Source organism: Punica granatum, chromosome 7 (assembly GCF_007655135.1).
Source record: "Punica granatum isolate Tunisia-2019 chromosome 7, ASM765513v2, whole genome shotgun sequence".
Lineage (NCBI taxonomy): Eukaryota > Viridiplantae > Streptophyta > Magnoliopsida > Myrtales > Lythraceae > Punica > Punica granatum.
The window spans coordinates 4042182-4056769 of NC_045133.1; the positions used below are offsets into that span (position 1 = coordinate 4042182).

The window sequence follows — 14588 nt, forward strand, 5'->3', positions numbered from 1 at the left end:
TAAGTAAGATTTTAAAATCTTACTGCAAAATCTGATTTTAAAATGTTATTTATAAATCAAACGCAGTGTTAAATATTACTTAAAAAAATTAAATTATTTAATGATTTGCTCTTGATAATATAATTCCTAAAATCTAAAATGTAATGTTTTATTTTCAGAAATTGTTGACTCCACAAAAACGACTCCATGAAAGAATAAGATATTATATTTACATTTAAAGTAAAAACATATCGAGCTATAAATTGAATAAAGGTGTAAAAAAAGTTATATTATTTAACAATACATTTATAAATTCAATTGATATTAAAAATTTAGATATTAATTGTCCCAAATAATAACTATCATGATATTATGTTTACATGCTCGTTCATGTTGAAGTATATAAACTATACTAGGGGAATGAAACAATATTATATATTCAAAATCAATATATAACAATATAATTTTCAATTAAAATTTTAAAATCAATTTAAAAGTAACATAAGTTAAATAGCCCGTGTGACACACAGGTATAAAAACTAGTATTATGTACAATTTAGTTCTTTCAACGAGTAGTTACATTAATGTAATTCAAATAGTCAATAAATACTATTGTCCAAGTATTCATGTATTGCGAAAATCTTAAATGATCGTACCTTATATTGACGTGGCAAGAAAGAACCAATAAGAATTATTTAATGATGAATAATAAGTCAATTGATATTTCCTCATACCACATTATCAAAATGTGTTGGGAACAAAGATATGTCTGAGAAGTTTGAATCAAATAATGCATGCATATATATGTGTTATCGATCTCTCACCGACGAATTGCAAAATTGGTAACATAGATCTCTCATTTGATGAAACTATTATTAGCTTTCTAACAAGTAATTTAATACGAACTCTGCTCGAATTGGTAAACAAAAACCGATTGAATCGAATGTAGTATGAATCTCTGGAATTTAAGTCCCACTTGGACAGCCACCTCAGCAATGCCTCTAGATGAAATATTGATTGAGTATTACTCATTCATTTTGAATGAATAATAATAAATCAAAATGTTTATAAGTGGAAATCTATAAATTCATTGTGGAGTTAATTTCTCACTTAAAAGTATTCTAATTAGATATGACATAGTTAAGTGATTATTTAATACTTACCGAATATTTACCGATCTGCCTACGTCTACCGAATGGAAGTGACGAGTTAGGCTGCCGAAATCTCCAAGGGGCTGAGAAGCCCAGTAGGGGCCTCCCTGTACTTGCGAGCGTCCAGCTTCTGTCATCTGACTACATGGCAGAAATGGATAATATGACATGATAATATAATATAATAATAAAATAAGAAATATCCCATTTATCTTGGGCCTTGGCTGTCTGAAATCTTTGTTAATTATCCACTTGCCGTCTCATACCTTCCACAAGCCCATTTTCTCCCAAAATTTAAGTCACAAAATAATAAATAAATAAATAAGTTAAAGCAGTACTATGGGAAGCGAATCACGAATTATTTTCTTTGATGTGCAACGCTTCATATTAGGAGGTGTAATAACTCCAACTAATTCATATTTGCACGGAGTTGGACTCAGTTGAAAATAAAATTTTACTCCAAATTATGAAATTTTATATTTACAAGAAGCGAAATTATTACTTGAGACTTACTTAAAAAGGAGAGGTATAGGTAAGGGTGTGCACGGGTACCGAATATACTCGGAACCAGTTGGAACCTACCCTAACGGGTAGGCTCTGGATAGCTCGTATTGAAAATAGGGTAGGTTTCGAGTATTAAAATTAGGAACCTGTGAAAATCGATTTTGGTTCCGGTTCCTGCCTACAGGGTATCCGGAACCGATTATTTATTAAAAAAAAGAGGAAAAAATAAAGTTACTATATCTTTTAATGAATCAGAATAGAGACATTTTATTGTGTGAGATGGTATTATGAGTGTTCAATTTTGTCGATGGATTGATGAGATATATTATTATTTCATTATTGTAGATTAATCTAAATTTTATTGATATTTTATTCGGCGTGATTACTGATTATGTATGTGATATTTTCGATTTTATTTAGCGGGAGAAAAAAATTTACAGGTTCCAACAGGGTACCCGAAACCTGTGGTATAATACATGTTCCAGGTAAGTTCCGATTTCATAATTCAATAGGGTAGGGTTCGATTCCAAAATTTTAAAAAATTTTGAAATATTATGAAAAATACAGGATATTCGAAACCGATCATCCCTATACTCAAATCAAATCAAGATGACAACAAAACTTTATTTATATTGTCTGAAAACACCTTGGAGCTTGAACCAGATCCTGATTTAGATAGAGAATCCTTCGTGACCCCATTAAAAATAAATTAAAAAAAAAGAAGAAGGGAAATGAGTGGAACAGAATAAGAGAGGAGTAGGGAGAATCGGAGGAGAGGAGGCAGGAGAGGGACGCGTGGCGCAGCGGCCGTGCAATGGCAGCCACAAGATCCCTCACTGCCCTTCTGGAACTCACCAAATGGAGCCCATTTTATCTCGTTTTCCAGAAAAATCCTACGAAAAGCTTTGCCGTCCGACGTGGCGCCCCCCAGTTTATTCCCAAGACAAGATCTTTAGCACCAGCAGCAGCGGATTGTTCACTGTTGTATCGTCTTCTTCTTCTTCGGCTCTTCGGGCTGCTGGTTTTTTGCTCTGTCGCTCTGTCACCTCACTGTGATAGATTGGGAAGAAGAGGCTCCCGGAAAACTGCTGCTCTCTTCCAGGTTTCAAGAGGGCAGTTGATAATTTGCTCGGGAGATTCTGTGTCGGGGGAGAAAATCTGTTCTTGATCTTCTCACTTGCTCTGTTGCTCCGGGTTGTTCTCCAAGTAAGTCCACTGAACTGAAAGCTTCTAAATTTAAGGCCGTGGATCGAACTCCTTGTATCACTTGCTGTAGATTATATGCATAAAGATTGGATTTTGGCAGTCCTGTTGATAGAATACAAGGACTACTCTGCCTTTGAGGCTTTTAGAGTTGATGGGTATTTGAGTGATGTGATTATGGGCGGTTCTGTTGTCTCGCAGCAGAGTTTCTTTCGGCACTTTGCAGCAATGGTGGTTGAGGTAAGCAGTTAAATAGCTTTTGATTTTAATTATATATGTGAGGTTCGGTTTGTTCTGCCATTCAGCTGCTGATATACATAATTCGAGGCCACCATGAATGATTTGCTGGGTCATTGTTTGTTATGGCACATTTTACTGTCGATCAAACCTCGTAATGATATAAGTTAAAATCGCCTCATATAATATGCAGCAGAATGTGAATTCCTCGCATAACTCTTTTTATTCGATTGGTATCTAGGACCAGGGTGAAGGAACGGTGTCTGATACTTCTCATACAGTTCTGGTGTCTGGTTTGAGCGATTCTTCCAAGGATGAGTACTCAAACCGAGTCAACCGACTACAGGAGACGAGTCTCTTCAATGACCATTCTCCTAAGGTGCTATTTTTTCACAAGCTGGTGAATCCTCTATGGAAATATTTTCTAGTTGAGACTTCCATCTGAAGAAGAATATATGCTCAAACAGATCAGGAAACCTTATACCATGATGAAGCAAAGAGAGAAATGGACAGAGGAAGAGCACCAGAAGTTCCTCGAAGCCTTGAAACTGTATGGTCGCGGCTGGCGCAAAATAGAAGGTAAGCTCTGGGCACTACGATTTACACTTGTTTATACGAACTTTCTTAAACATGTTCCAGTGTTGGATCTACACATTCGATGAAGTAGTTGTTCCTGTTTTCACGCAGAACATGTAGGCACGAAAACTGCAGTTCAGATACGAAGCCACGCCCAAAAGTTTTTCTCAAAGGTTCTGATGCCCTGATGATTGATCGCTAGAATTCTAATTGCTTTTGAGATTGATGATAGACTCAAATCATCCTTCTTCTAGATCCTTATGTCCTTTTCGTATTGGTCGTCTGTTTAGGTCGCTCGGGAGTCTAATGATGGGACTAATGGTTCTGTTGACTCAGTGGAGATACCTCCCCCGAGGCCAAAGAGGAAACCAGTTCATCCGTATCCTCGCAAGTCAGTCAATTCTCCAAGGGAAGCTCCAATCTCTTATCGAACTGAGTTGGTCGCAGCAAAGGAGAACCTATCGCCAAGATCAGTATTGTCAGTGGGTGGTTCAGAATCAGATACATCGGGACCCTTAGCTTCAGATGACCATAGTGGGTGCCCTACGCCAAATTCTTGCTCCACTTATGAGAAAGAAAATGGATATCCAGATAAAGCAAATACGGTATGCTTAGCCAGATTTTCTTTTGATTCTTTTGCATTATCTTGAAGAACATAAACTTTTGGTTTCTGACGTTCTGTTCTGCATTACTCAGAGCTCAGATTCAAGCCCTCTTTCTTCCTTCAAGCTCTTTGGAAGGACAGTCGTGGTCACCGACATAACCCCAAAATCATCATCTCCTTCAGATAAAGAGAATTCTTCTGATCTTCCTGACCAGAAGGTCGGCGAGACTCGAGCACCGAATCAGTGGAATGCTCAGTTTTTATCGTCGCTCGTATTAGAAGTACCTCCTAGTTGCTCTTTGCAGTGGAGTTCATACCAAGGCCTGCCTGTTGTTTTTTTCACGCCATTTAACCCGAGCTCACTGTCTGACCAAGATGTCAAGGAACGATCTTGTACCATTTCGGATTCTGAGTCCGTCACTGAAGCTGAAAATAAAAGTTCAGCTGACATCAATCTTTCACCTCGAGACTCTGGCAAGAGAGAGGCTGGAAGAGGTTTTGTGCCATACAAGAGGAGACAGTCATCGGTAAATCTGGGTGACCAGCGCCAACTGTCTCAAAAACCTCGTGTAGATTTGTAGTACTTTGCTTCTTCACACGTGGTAATCCGACGAGCAAACTAGGAGGGAACAAGACGACTCTTGTTTCTCTTTCTATGGTCAAGCGTCCTTGAGTTTTTTCGATCACCTCTCTTTCGCAGCAAAGTGAAATAGATAACCGAAGGATTTCACAAGGACCAGAGGGCGGCGCCTTTGCAAGCTCATGAAGAGTTAAAACAATGGAACGGTACAGTTGAGAGGAAAGCTGTATGTTAGTGGGGTTCAGTTCAGTGCTGTAAATTCTATGCTCCTGTGAGCAATCGTTCTTTCTGGGCCTTAACCATGTTTATATCTGTCTCTGTTCCTGCAGAACCGACTGTGACAAGCAATATAGAAAATCGATTTACCGGGTAAGGTAGCGTAGAGCTTCGGTATGACGACTTTTGCCTATTTATGTTTTGAAGGATGCAGATCCTGAATTTCTATAGCTCATTGAGGTCAATACAAATCATCTGTAATCAGTAGTGATATGGACACTACTACTCAAGGGTACTAATAAAGGATTAAAACCACACCTCGAGAGGGCCTTTGTTGAGGGACTTTTGGGGACAATAATCACAATCTACTTTCTTTCGACGATTTAGGCCACCGCAACTTGGCCATATCCCCACCGTGTCTTTGTCGCACCTCCAGCAAGTCGCTAGTACCCCTAGAGTAACTAGCTCTGGCAATTATTATTTGCATTTTTTTTTTCATTTCAACTCAACTCCACTTATCTTCAATTCAATAACACAATTATAACTTTTTTCATTTTTCTAATTTTTTTTAACCATTCAATTTAATTTTTAATATTAAATTCTCTCAATTATTCATTACTTTTTCACAATTTAATAACACAATCATTATTTAATCATTACTTCCTCTCAATTATTCATTACTTTTTCATGTTTTTTCTCATAATTCAACAATACAATCATTATAAACCAATTAAAATCAAAACTCAACTCAACTCAAAAACCAAACACATTTTAAGCCTCTCGTTTTGCGGCCTATCTTCGACGGTATCTGTCAAGCCTTTCATTTTAATGTGCTTTGACTAACTTAAGTTCAAGCAGGGTCGACTTGACTCGCAAATGATTAAAATTCATTTTCTCACTAAGAAATCTTATTTAAGAGAAAGAGGCATTGATTCACCCGAATTAATCAACTACATTAGATCAGGGTGTAATCTTAATTGGGGGAAAAAATTCATCCCTCTGCATTTACTTGATATAATAATAAAGCTATGTGTGTGTTTTGCGTTGAAGGTTAGGTTGGACCTTCCTACAAAGTCCGATGGCTCTTATTTATCAACTATAAACTCGATCATAGCGATTGCAGGATCGATCTATTCTCGACATGGAGCCCTAATCGTTGAGGCTAGCTACACACAGATGCGCAATAACGCACCCGATCCTATAGGCAGTGAGCTAGGTAACCAGGTTTTGTACATCACTGTGCTTGCAGTTGCGTTCGTACGTGCTTCTTTTCTACAACCTTTGTAGAAAGCTTGAGGAGTTCTATGTAAGTCTAGTTACTGAACAATGAAAAATATGGGATGCATTGAAAGGACTTGCTTTGATCTGGGTCAGACTCAGTACATGTTCGAGAACTCACTTATGTCCATGCCGAAACAATTTCCGAGCATCGCCTGCGTATGTATTTTCCAAAGAGCAAGCTGTTTTAACGACAGTCAGGATCAATAATATTACTGGTGCCACCACAGAGGTCCCCGACCAGGGGTTGCTACAGTATTCATGTCCCAAAATCATTTTGTATAGGCACCAGGCCGCCTTCCACTGGTGCCACCGGGTTTGGCTATACGCATTCAAGTTCTCACAGAGGTTTGAGTGCCAGAACTGGCTCGATTCCCTCATCGACTCCTTGAAAAGAGTATTGAATAGAGTAGCTACATCATTGAATGAGGATTCGTACGTCGTGTCGGGTGTTTATGAGGCTATCCATGAGAATAATGTAGCTACTTATGTACTTGCAGTGCTCGCTGCACTATTCGTACGCAATCATGTTCCTGAAGTACGCCTTGCTCCACTCGTCTACGACCAAGTGCGGCATCTCCAACACCCAGTCTCTGAAAATTATGTCGAGGATGGAGCAAATGCCTGCTTCTCCACGCTTAAATCTTACTCCTGCTTCCATCAGTTCTGTAGCACTTCGGGTCCTCTGATCGAACTTCCTGATGCCTGGGGAGTCTGTCACGCCACGTGCAAAGGACTGGAGCCGGAGGCCCGGCACATAGTCCACCAGGTGCCTCACTTGGATCTGCTATTGATGAACTCATGCGCACCGAGGATGTGCTTGAAGTACTCAAATGTGAGTTTGAAGAAGGTGACAGAAGATTTCATCGGGGCACTGTCGTACAGTTTCTCGAGGATGAAGAATGGGAGTTGGTTCTCGAGCAGGAGCATGTCACGGAACAGTCCATCGCTCATCCACTACTTATGGAAGATTGCGTCGTGCTCATCCCTCAACTCAGTGGTTCCGTATGAAAAGCTCGATCATGAAGGCAGCATCAACCATTATCATCTCCACGAATTCGTCAGAGCTAAGGGTGATAGACTCTTGGTGCCATTCACGGATTCGTTCTTCGGACTCCTCCACCATTCGTGTGCAACACAACAGGTCAGCCTTGTAATGACGACCAGCCGGTCATCAGAGATTTTAGGACACGACATACAATATATGAGGCAAATTTTCAGTCCACTTTCGTTCGAGTAAGCATAATAACTCGCGCAATATCACAGCGGGTTGCACGACGTACCTTGATTCGGGTGAGAAAGCTCTCGAGATATCTCAACTTAATCTCTTCCGCCGAATGGAGTTTCTTGAGAATGTTATAGAAGGTAAAACGTCAGTATGAATCCATTGAAACAACCCCTAGGGTTGTAGAATTGAAGTGAGAGCGCCAAACAATCCGGCAATACAAGAACATAATAAGAATAAAAAATATAAAACAAGCATGGCTTGTGGAGTTGTACGTGTAGGTGTGCATGTAGAGCTGAGGCATAGGGCCCTACTTGTGGGAGGTTAATTAGTTCTCCATTTCTCTGATTAAGCCTCCAAACTTTCTCATTTTCTATTCTAGCCCAATCTTTTTTAATCCTCCAAATTTCAACTCATGAAATGATAACGAGCAGTCATCTGGCTTGAGTTTTGAAATAATCAGCCTTTTAACCATGGACCAACGTCCACGGGCTTCTCATCGAATGACCATGTTAAAATGGACCCAACACGATGAAATTAAGTGGGCTTGCAATATTATTACCACCTTCTTGAGCCAAGACTCAAAGACGGTCTATAATTATATTTTCAAATTATACAAGTTGATCTCTCAAACTTGTATAATTTTAGAATTTACGGAAATAGTGGCGTCAACACAATCTAACCGAACATAGGCTGATGAAAGGAGTGGAAATTAATCTGCGTTTCAGCTTTCAACGACTGTCGATTAGACTGGACAAGGAGCTGTGTGCTCAAGGGGCTTTTCTGATCCAATAGCAAAGTAGAGCTAATATGACTAGCTTTTCCTCGGGAGTTTATGCAGTCCCGGGGCAGGAACTATTGGGAATTCCAAATAAACATAGTCGACTGCAAAATATAATATAATCGACTGCTATTTGACTTCAATGTACTATGTTCGTCTTGTAATAACTATTTTGCAATGATTATGTTTATTTTAGCCCTCCCGGTCCCGGGACTGGATAAAATTCCCTCTTCCTCTGGGATAAGGCATTTTCCCTTCATGCTTTATTACTTTGCCTCAAATCAGTCAAGAATCAGATCTTCTGGCTTTTTGTTTTTAATCAGCTTGCTACCTAATGATGATGTTTGTTTCAAAGTGAAAAGATCATTAGTAGACGGAAAAAGAAAAGATTGTTCATGTTGATGTCAACATATGGATAGGACGTGTAAAACGTTGATCCTAGACGAGCATGGTCCTACTGCAACGCGTAAAACATCGGCAATTTCTTGGGTAAACCCACGGATTTGTCCAAATGGATAGGACTTGCATACGCTTTGCGAATTAGTCTGCAAGGTTGTGGGTTTTTGAATCTCCCTTGCACGCGTTGCCACTTTCATCATCCTTCCCTTCAGCAGCAGAACAACCGTCCGAATCTCTTTTCTGTGTCAAACTTCCAAAAACATCTGATGCTACATCCTATTGAGCGATCTTGAGCTCTTCCACCTCGTCTTCTGGCTTGATCTCCTCTGGTAGTTCAATGTCTTCAAGATCCTCGGTTTATCCGGGAATCTACTCCATGAGAAAATATTATGTTAGACTAACGCAAGCCACTCCTAATATTTTCTTACCTAATATTTTCACCTAATATTTTCTCCTACTCCATTGCCCACAAAGCCCACTCCTACCTGATTTGGGAAGACATTCATCACATATAAATGATAACAGTGGTTTTAATACACATGTCATCTGATGCAGCGAGGATCGATCGAACTGGCCTGAATCTGTGTTTAGACTATAAGATAATGAACTTGAAGCAAAGTTCGTAATTTACTAATTCCCTCACCTTCACACCCAATTTCTTCATTCGCAACAACCAACATCAATACTGCGCTTCTCCCTTTTCCAATCCTCAGTTTTATGTGCATTTTTCATTTCCCCAACAGAGTCCCCCGGATCGCATTTTTATGTGCATTTTTCATTTCAATTCTACTCCACCACATCGCCAGTACCCCTAGAGTACTAGCTCTCACAAGTAGTGAAATCAACTCGAAACTGATTAGGCAATACAGTCGGCGCCCTTTAAGAATCTGTTTTAATCGATTAAATCAGTGAACAGTACACAAGAATATTGGATGTAAGCTTATGAAGAGACAAGCTTTGCTTTATGCAGAGGCCTCATTCCACGAACATGGGATTTCTAGTATGAGAAAGTAGCATACTTGGAGATGATCTGATCCGTGAGATCTTCGATGTTATCTCGGGTTCTGTCTAGGACTTTGGCGCATTTCTGATCTGGGTTTTGCAACCTCCACAAATATCACCCGCCCATCTAAAAACTGAGGCATATAAGATCACATCTTTCCATCAGTTTCAATTTTAGACATTGCTATTAAATTCGGATCAAGTACAAGGTATTGGCGTTCACCTTGCCGTGCATTCCCTCGATGGCCCTCTGAGATTCCTCCTCAGTAGCATAACGGAGGAAAGCAAATCCTCTCGGCCTATTTGCGATCTTATCCATCACCAGATTTACTGCCAAGGCAGGAGACACAGTCCCAATAGTCAATACCGTGAAAGACATCAAAACCCGAGACCCGATAATAAAGAACATCGACTCGTCTCACCTTCCACAAGCTGGCCGAAGTTTTCGAAAGCCTTTCGCAAGCTCTCTTCAGTGGTTCGAAACGAAAGTCCTGCATTGTGAAGGCAAGACATCATGAGCTCCAAAATCGTACATCCAGTAAAAGCTTCTGAAATTCGATTTGCAGAGAGCAAATAATCTGTTGCAAGAATCACATCCACCCATTAAGAGTTTGTCTTACAGCAACTCGTGTCCATTTCCTTGATGCAAAGAAACACAACAATCTCGGCAATAAGATTGAAAATTTCCAAGACGGGTTCAAATCGCAGAACTAAACAATCAAGGCCGATGAATTATAGACACCCAGTACCGGAAAAATCTGAGATTTAATCAGTCTGCTTTGACAACAAGAAGAAGAACGAGGGAATGAAGAGGCTGACCACTGACATAGAGCTTCTTGCCGGAGCGGGAAGGAGGAGGAGGAGCAGGCCCCGTCGAAGAAGACGACCCGCAAGCCGAAACAGAGCAACGGCGCTGTGCAAGCGATAAAGGAGGCAACTTTCTGCTCTTCGCATGGAGAGAAACAATGGAATTTCGCAGAGAAGAAGAAGGGGAGAAGAAGAGGAAGTGCTTCACAGCCTGGGATTCTCCGGTTATGCTAGGCGAGAAGGAAATGGGAGCAGTGCACAGAGCCGCCGCCGCCGCCATTTCCGTTTCCGAGCGAGGAGGAGATACGGGCAGAGATCTTGCATTGCAAGAGGGAAAGAAATATTTTTGGTCTTATATAACTTATAAGTTTATATAATAATTAAAATTACCCAACCAGTTCTATAAGTTTATTCCGTAAAATAATTTCGGTTCTGTTAATTAAAAAAAAAAGTCATTTTTGTCCTATAATTGACTTTCAATTAACATGGTCTTATAAGTTTTGAAACATAAAATTATTTTTGGTCTTATAAGTCACGAAATAGATCAAAATTACATTATGAAGCAAATTTATAGAATTAATTAGGCATTTTTAAAACTTGAAGGATCAAAATTAACCAAAGGCTAATCTTATAATTAAAAAAAAAAAAGTCTTTTTGCCATTCTAAGTGTCGGACGGCGGGCTCTTGAGCCTGTGAATTATGGGCTCGGCCCATTGCGAAGAGGACACGAGCACGGACCCTCAACGTCGGAAGACTGATACATTGACAAGCACCGACAACGACATATCTTTTAAAATTTAAGATTAATTTGACACTTTTAAAACTTAGAGAATCAAAATTAACGAAACGCTAATCTTATAGTACCAAAAAAGAAAAAAAGAAGTCTTTTTGCCATTCTAAGATGTCGGACTGCGGACTCTTGAGCCTGTGAATTATGGGCTCGGCCCATTGCAAAGGGGACCCGAACACAAACCCTCAACGGCAGAAGACTGATACACTGATGGGCACCGACAACGACTTATCTCTTGGGCAAAAACATCGACAAAACATTCGAAAAAAGTAAAGAAAAGCCCGAAGAAGCAAGCGGTTGCCCGATTTGTTTTGGTTTCTTCTTTCAGCAGATTACCATCCAGAAACCAAGACATGGTATCGTCAGTGGGGGCCAATTGGGCCGTGAGCGCCGCCTCAACCGCCGTCTCGAGCCTCAAGAAGGCCGCCGTGCTGTACCACTATCCGTGCCCTGACGGGGCGTTCGCGGCCTTAGCAGCTCATATGTACTTCTCCGCCTTTCCTTCGACCCCCGCCCTCTTCTTCCCCAACACAGTCTACAACCCCATCAAGCCCCAGCAGCTCCCTCTCCATGAAATCGACGACCTTTACCTCCTCGACTTTGTGGGGCCCCCTGGTTTCGTCCAAGAAGTCTCCTCCCAAGTCAACAGGTATGCCCACCTCCTCGCTTGTCTCGTATCATACAATGGGTTACTTCTCTGTTTCTTGAGTAGTACAGAGCAGAAAATAGGCGACGAACTTTGGTTGCCATCAAAAATTGTTCTTTGGATGAAAAAATGTCTCGACAATGTTTAACAATACATTGTTTACATTGCAATTAGTATAAGTGTTCAGTTTGCTGTTGAGATGACAAAGATTGTGAAGTTTAAGGTAAATGCCTGTCTTTTTTTGTAATGGGGCAGGGTGGTTGTGTTGGACCACCACAAGACTGCCCTTGAGACGTTGGGTGGTGACAGTGACACTGCTGAGAATGTTCTCAAGGTGATTGACATGGGGAGAAGTGGAGCTACGATTGCCCATGATTACTTCAAGCAGAAGCTTGCTGGGAACAGCGCGAGAGTGAAGGAATTTGAGAGGATGAGGCGCTTATTCGAGTATGTTGAGGACGCGGACCTATGGAGGTGGAATCTGCCCAATAGCAAGGCTTTCTCCAGTGGCTTGAACGACCTGAACATTGAATTCGATGTTGGGGCGAGCCCCTCCTTGTTTCATCAGGTACATCCAGCAATACTTTCCCTGTTCATGTACGCACAGAAACACGCTCAGAGACATATGTATATATACTTCTGTCTTAGGTCCTGACTTATATTCACGTTCTAAAGGCTCCGAGTTTCAGAAATTGCCGATCCTTCTCACCGAGAAGGGTGACATTGAGCAGGAAAAATCATATAATTTCAAGCCAAGTAATGAGTGAAGACCACCTTTATATTTTGGGCAAGAAAAAGCATATAATTTAAACCAAGTAATGAGTGAAGACCACCTTTATATTTCGGGATCATCTTCGTGAAACCCAAAATTCCTTGTCCTTCTGGATGGATCTCAATAAGCAATCCTGGATGATGGTATAATTCTAACATAATCAACTTTTGGCAGCTTCTCTCTTTGGATCTGGACTCTGTTATTAGTCAAGGCATGTTGAGCCTATCACACAAGCAAAAGTTAATAGATGAGGCTCTCCTCCAGTCATACGAGATTGCCCTTGGTGGTGGAGTGTTTGGTCGTTGCTTGGTATGGCCTGCTTGAATTTTTTGAAATGTCAAGATATTCTTAGATATGGCACTGAAAAAGTTTCTGATCATCACTGTCGTTCACTATCTTCAAGGCTGTCGATGCAGATTCTGATTTATCCCAGTTGAGAAGTGAGCTCGGGAAGCAATTAGCTGATAAAAGCCAGAAGATGAATTTGAGGTTTGGGGCATTATAATTATGTGATGAAATATGTAAAAGATTTGCCTCCGTCAATCTGCTGTTGTTGAGAGTGAGAAATGAATGTTCGATTCTTTCTTCGAACGCAGAATGTGAATATAATTGTTGATCTTCATACTGCAATGAGATGCTATTTTCTGCTGCGCAATATTGTAACAAAAGTATCCTCTTGTTGCCTCAGGAGCATTGGGGCTATTGTGTACCGGGTGCCGGAGTTTCAAAATGATGAATTGCTGAAGATTAGCCTTCGTAGCGAGGGCGATGAAGACACGACGTCGATCTCACAGGTAAAATCCCCCTAGTCCAATGCCACCATTCGCAGAATCTTTTCGGACCTTTTGGTGTAATAATTATTTTGTTAGAAGAAGATAACGTACAAAGAGGGGTTCGGTTCCTTTTGCAGAAATTCGGAGGTGGTGGGCATTGGAATGCTAGTTCCTTCATGTTGAGTTCCAAAGAGTTCGAGCAATGGAGAGTCTCTTGATCAATCATAAGGCAGTTGTGACATCTTCAAATTGGTTCATTTATTCATATAAGAGTTCTAGAATGCCCTCATAATTTCTCAATGTAATTCTCACTTTTCAACTGAAAATAAACAACGCATAGCACAGCATAGCATAATTCTCTCTTCTTCATGTCACATCCTCGTCTTTGCTCTTACCATCAGTTCAACGAAAGCAAGAGTGTTGGACAAATGCGAGATGTTTACACGTTATATTCTTGATGTGGGGTCTGTTAAATTGCAACACCAGCCCCAGTTTGAGTTCGAATAAGTCTGTTACAATTTGTTTTTAGTCGTGGTCTAGCTCTTTGTTATTGAGTCTTTGTTACAGGGTCTTTGTCATAAAGTCTTTGTTACGGAGTCTTTGTTATTGTTGGTTAAATTTGATTCGTGTTTTGTTATCCCTATTTTTCAGTTTGTTGTTACTAGTTTTTGGGTTAGTGGATATTTGTTCATTTGTTATAGGGGATAGTGGGGTTTGTTATTCAGTCTTTTGTAACTGTAAGCCTTTATAAAAGGCCTTCATTTGCAGCAAATAAAATTGTCTCTCTTCCCACAGCATTTTGTTATGTCGTTTCTTCAACAATTTATGGTATCAGAGCCAGGCCTCCGGAGCATTTTCTTTTGGCAAGATGAGTGATCTTTAGGTCATCGGGAGAGTCAAGAAGCTCAACAATCAAAATTACAATTCGTAGTCTACATGTGTAATGTTTTATTGTCTTATATGTAAGGCCAAGAACGGTGGGAGGTCGTAAACGGAAGCGAAATTACACAATAGCGGTGAAAGATGCCAGTGGTATTCTGCGGAAATGGAAGATTGAAGCGGGCA

At 40.4% G+C, this 14588-nt stretch overlaps 3 protein-coding genes across 10 annotated transcripts; 2 read left to right on the forward strand and 1 right to left on the reverse strand.

Annotated features, from left to right (window-relative positions):
* The first annotated feature begins 2368 nt into the window (after nt 1–2368).
* Nucleotides 2369–5371, forward strand: LOC116215204 (protein REVEILLE 2-like). Of its 6 annotated transcripts, none has more exons than XM_031550821.1 (7): nt 2372–2840; nt 2941–3077; nt 3316–3453; nt 3542–3653; nt 3762–3823; nt 3941–4255; nt 4347–5371. In XM_031550821.1, the coding sequence occupies exons 2-7, from the start codon at nt 3015–3017 to the stop codon at nt 4833–4835; spliced, it is 1179 nt and encodes a 392-aa protein (XP_031406681.1). In that variant the 5' UTR covers nt 2372–2840; nt 2941–3014; the 3' UTR covers nt 4836–5371. The 6 variants fall into 6 exon arrangements, with proteins under 6 accessions (XP_031406683.1, XP_031406680.1, XP_031406681.1 ...); XM_031550824.1 differs by having other exon boundaries at nt 2374–2840; nt 3039–3077; XM_031550825.1 differs by having other exon boundaries at nt 2374–2840; nt 3042–3077.
* Nucleotides 5372–8677: 3306 nt separating this feature from the next.
* Nucleotides 8678–10889, reverse strand: LOC116212829 (organelle RRM domain-containing protein 6, chloroplastic). 3 transcript variants are annotated; one of them, XM_031547544.1, is made up of 5 exons: nt 10555–10889; nt 10158–10313; nt 9959–10065; nt 9753–9869; nt 8678–9102 (listed from the first exon to the last, which is right to left on the reverse strand). In XM_031547544.1, the coding sequence occupies exons 1-4, from the start codon at nt 10820–10822 to the stop codon at nt 9786–9788; spliced, it is 615 nt and encodes a 204-aa protein (XP_031403404.1). In that variant the 5' UTR covers nt 10823–10889; the 3' UTR covers nt 8678–9102; nt 9753–9785. The 3 variants fall into 3 exon arrangements, with proteins under 3 accessions (XP_031403404.1, XP_031403403.1, XP_031403405.1); XM_031547543.1 differs by lacking the exon at nt 8678–9102 and having other exon boundaries at nt 9587–9869; XM_031547545.1 differs by lacking the exon at nt 8678–9102 and having other exon boundaries at nt 9587–9869; nt 10158–10226; nt 10555–10885.
* A 703-nt stretch (nt 10890–11592) lies between these two features.
* Nucleotides 11593–14160, forward strand: LOC116215677. Its single transcript, XM_031551484.1, has 6 exons — nt 11593–11981; nt 12234–12546; nt 12925–13059; nt 13154–13239; nt 13439–13544; nt 13661–14160. Exons 1-6 carry the CDS (start codon nt 11686–11688, stop codon nt 13739–13741), a joined length of 1017 nt encoding a protein of 338 aa, XP_031407344.1. The 5' UTR covers nt 11593–11685; the 3' UTR covers nt 13742–14160.
* Nucleotides 14161–14588: the final 428 nt, after the last annotated feature.

Excerpts from the sequence above, each read along its gene's own strand:
- LOC116215204 (XM_031550820.1), top strand. The coding sequence starts at position 2,916 with ATGCATAAAGATTGGATTTTGGCAGTCCTGTTGATAGAATACAAGGAC. Across the intron at positions 3,078-3,315 it reads TTGCAGCAATGGTGGTTGAG|GACCAGGGTGAAGGAACGGT; the intron begins GTAAGCAGTTAA and ends ATTGGTATCTAG. Across the intron at positions 3,824-3,940 it reads CCCAAAAGTTTTTCTCAAAG|GTCGCTCGGGAGTCTAATGA; the intron begins GTTCTGATGCCC and ends TCGTCTGTTTAG.
- LOC116212829 (XM_031547544.1), bottom strand. The coding sequence starts at position 10,822 with ATGGCGGCGGCGGCGGCTCTGTGCACTGCTCCCATTTCCTTCTCGCCT. Across the intron at positions 10,314-10,554 it reads CAAGAAGCTCTATGTCAGTG|ATTATTTGCTCTCTGCAAAT; the intron begins GTCAGCCTCTTC and ends TTCTTGCAACAG. Across the intron at positions 10,066-10,157 it reads CTTCGGCCAGCTTGTGGAAG|TAAATCTGGTGATGGATAAG; the intron begins GTGAGACGAGTC and ends CTGCCTTGGCAG.
- LOC116215677 (XM_031551484.1), top strand. The coding sequence starts at position 11,686 with ATGGTATCGTCAGTGGGGGCCAATTGGGCCGTGAGCGCCGCCTCAACC. Across the intron at positions 13,240-13,438 it reads AGCCAGAAGATGAATTTGAG|GAGCATTGGGGCTATTGTGT; the intron begins GTTTGGGGCATT and ends TTGTTGCCTCAG. Across the intron at positions 13,545-13,660 it reads ACACGACGTCGATCTCACAG|AAATTCGGAGGTGGTGGGCA; the intron begins GTAAAATCCCCC and ends TTCCTTTTGCAG.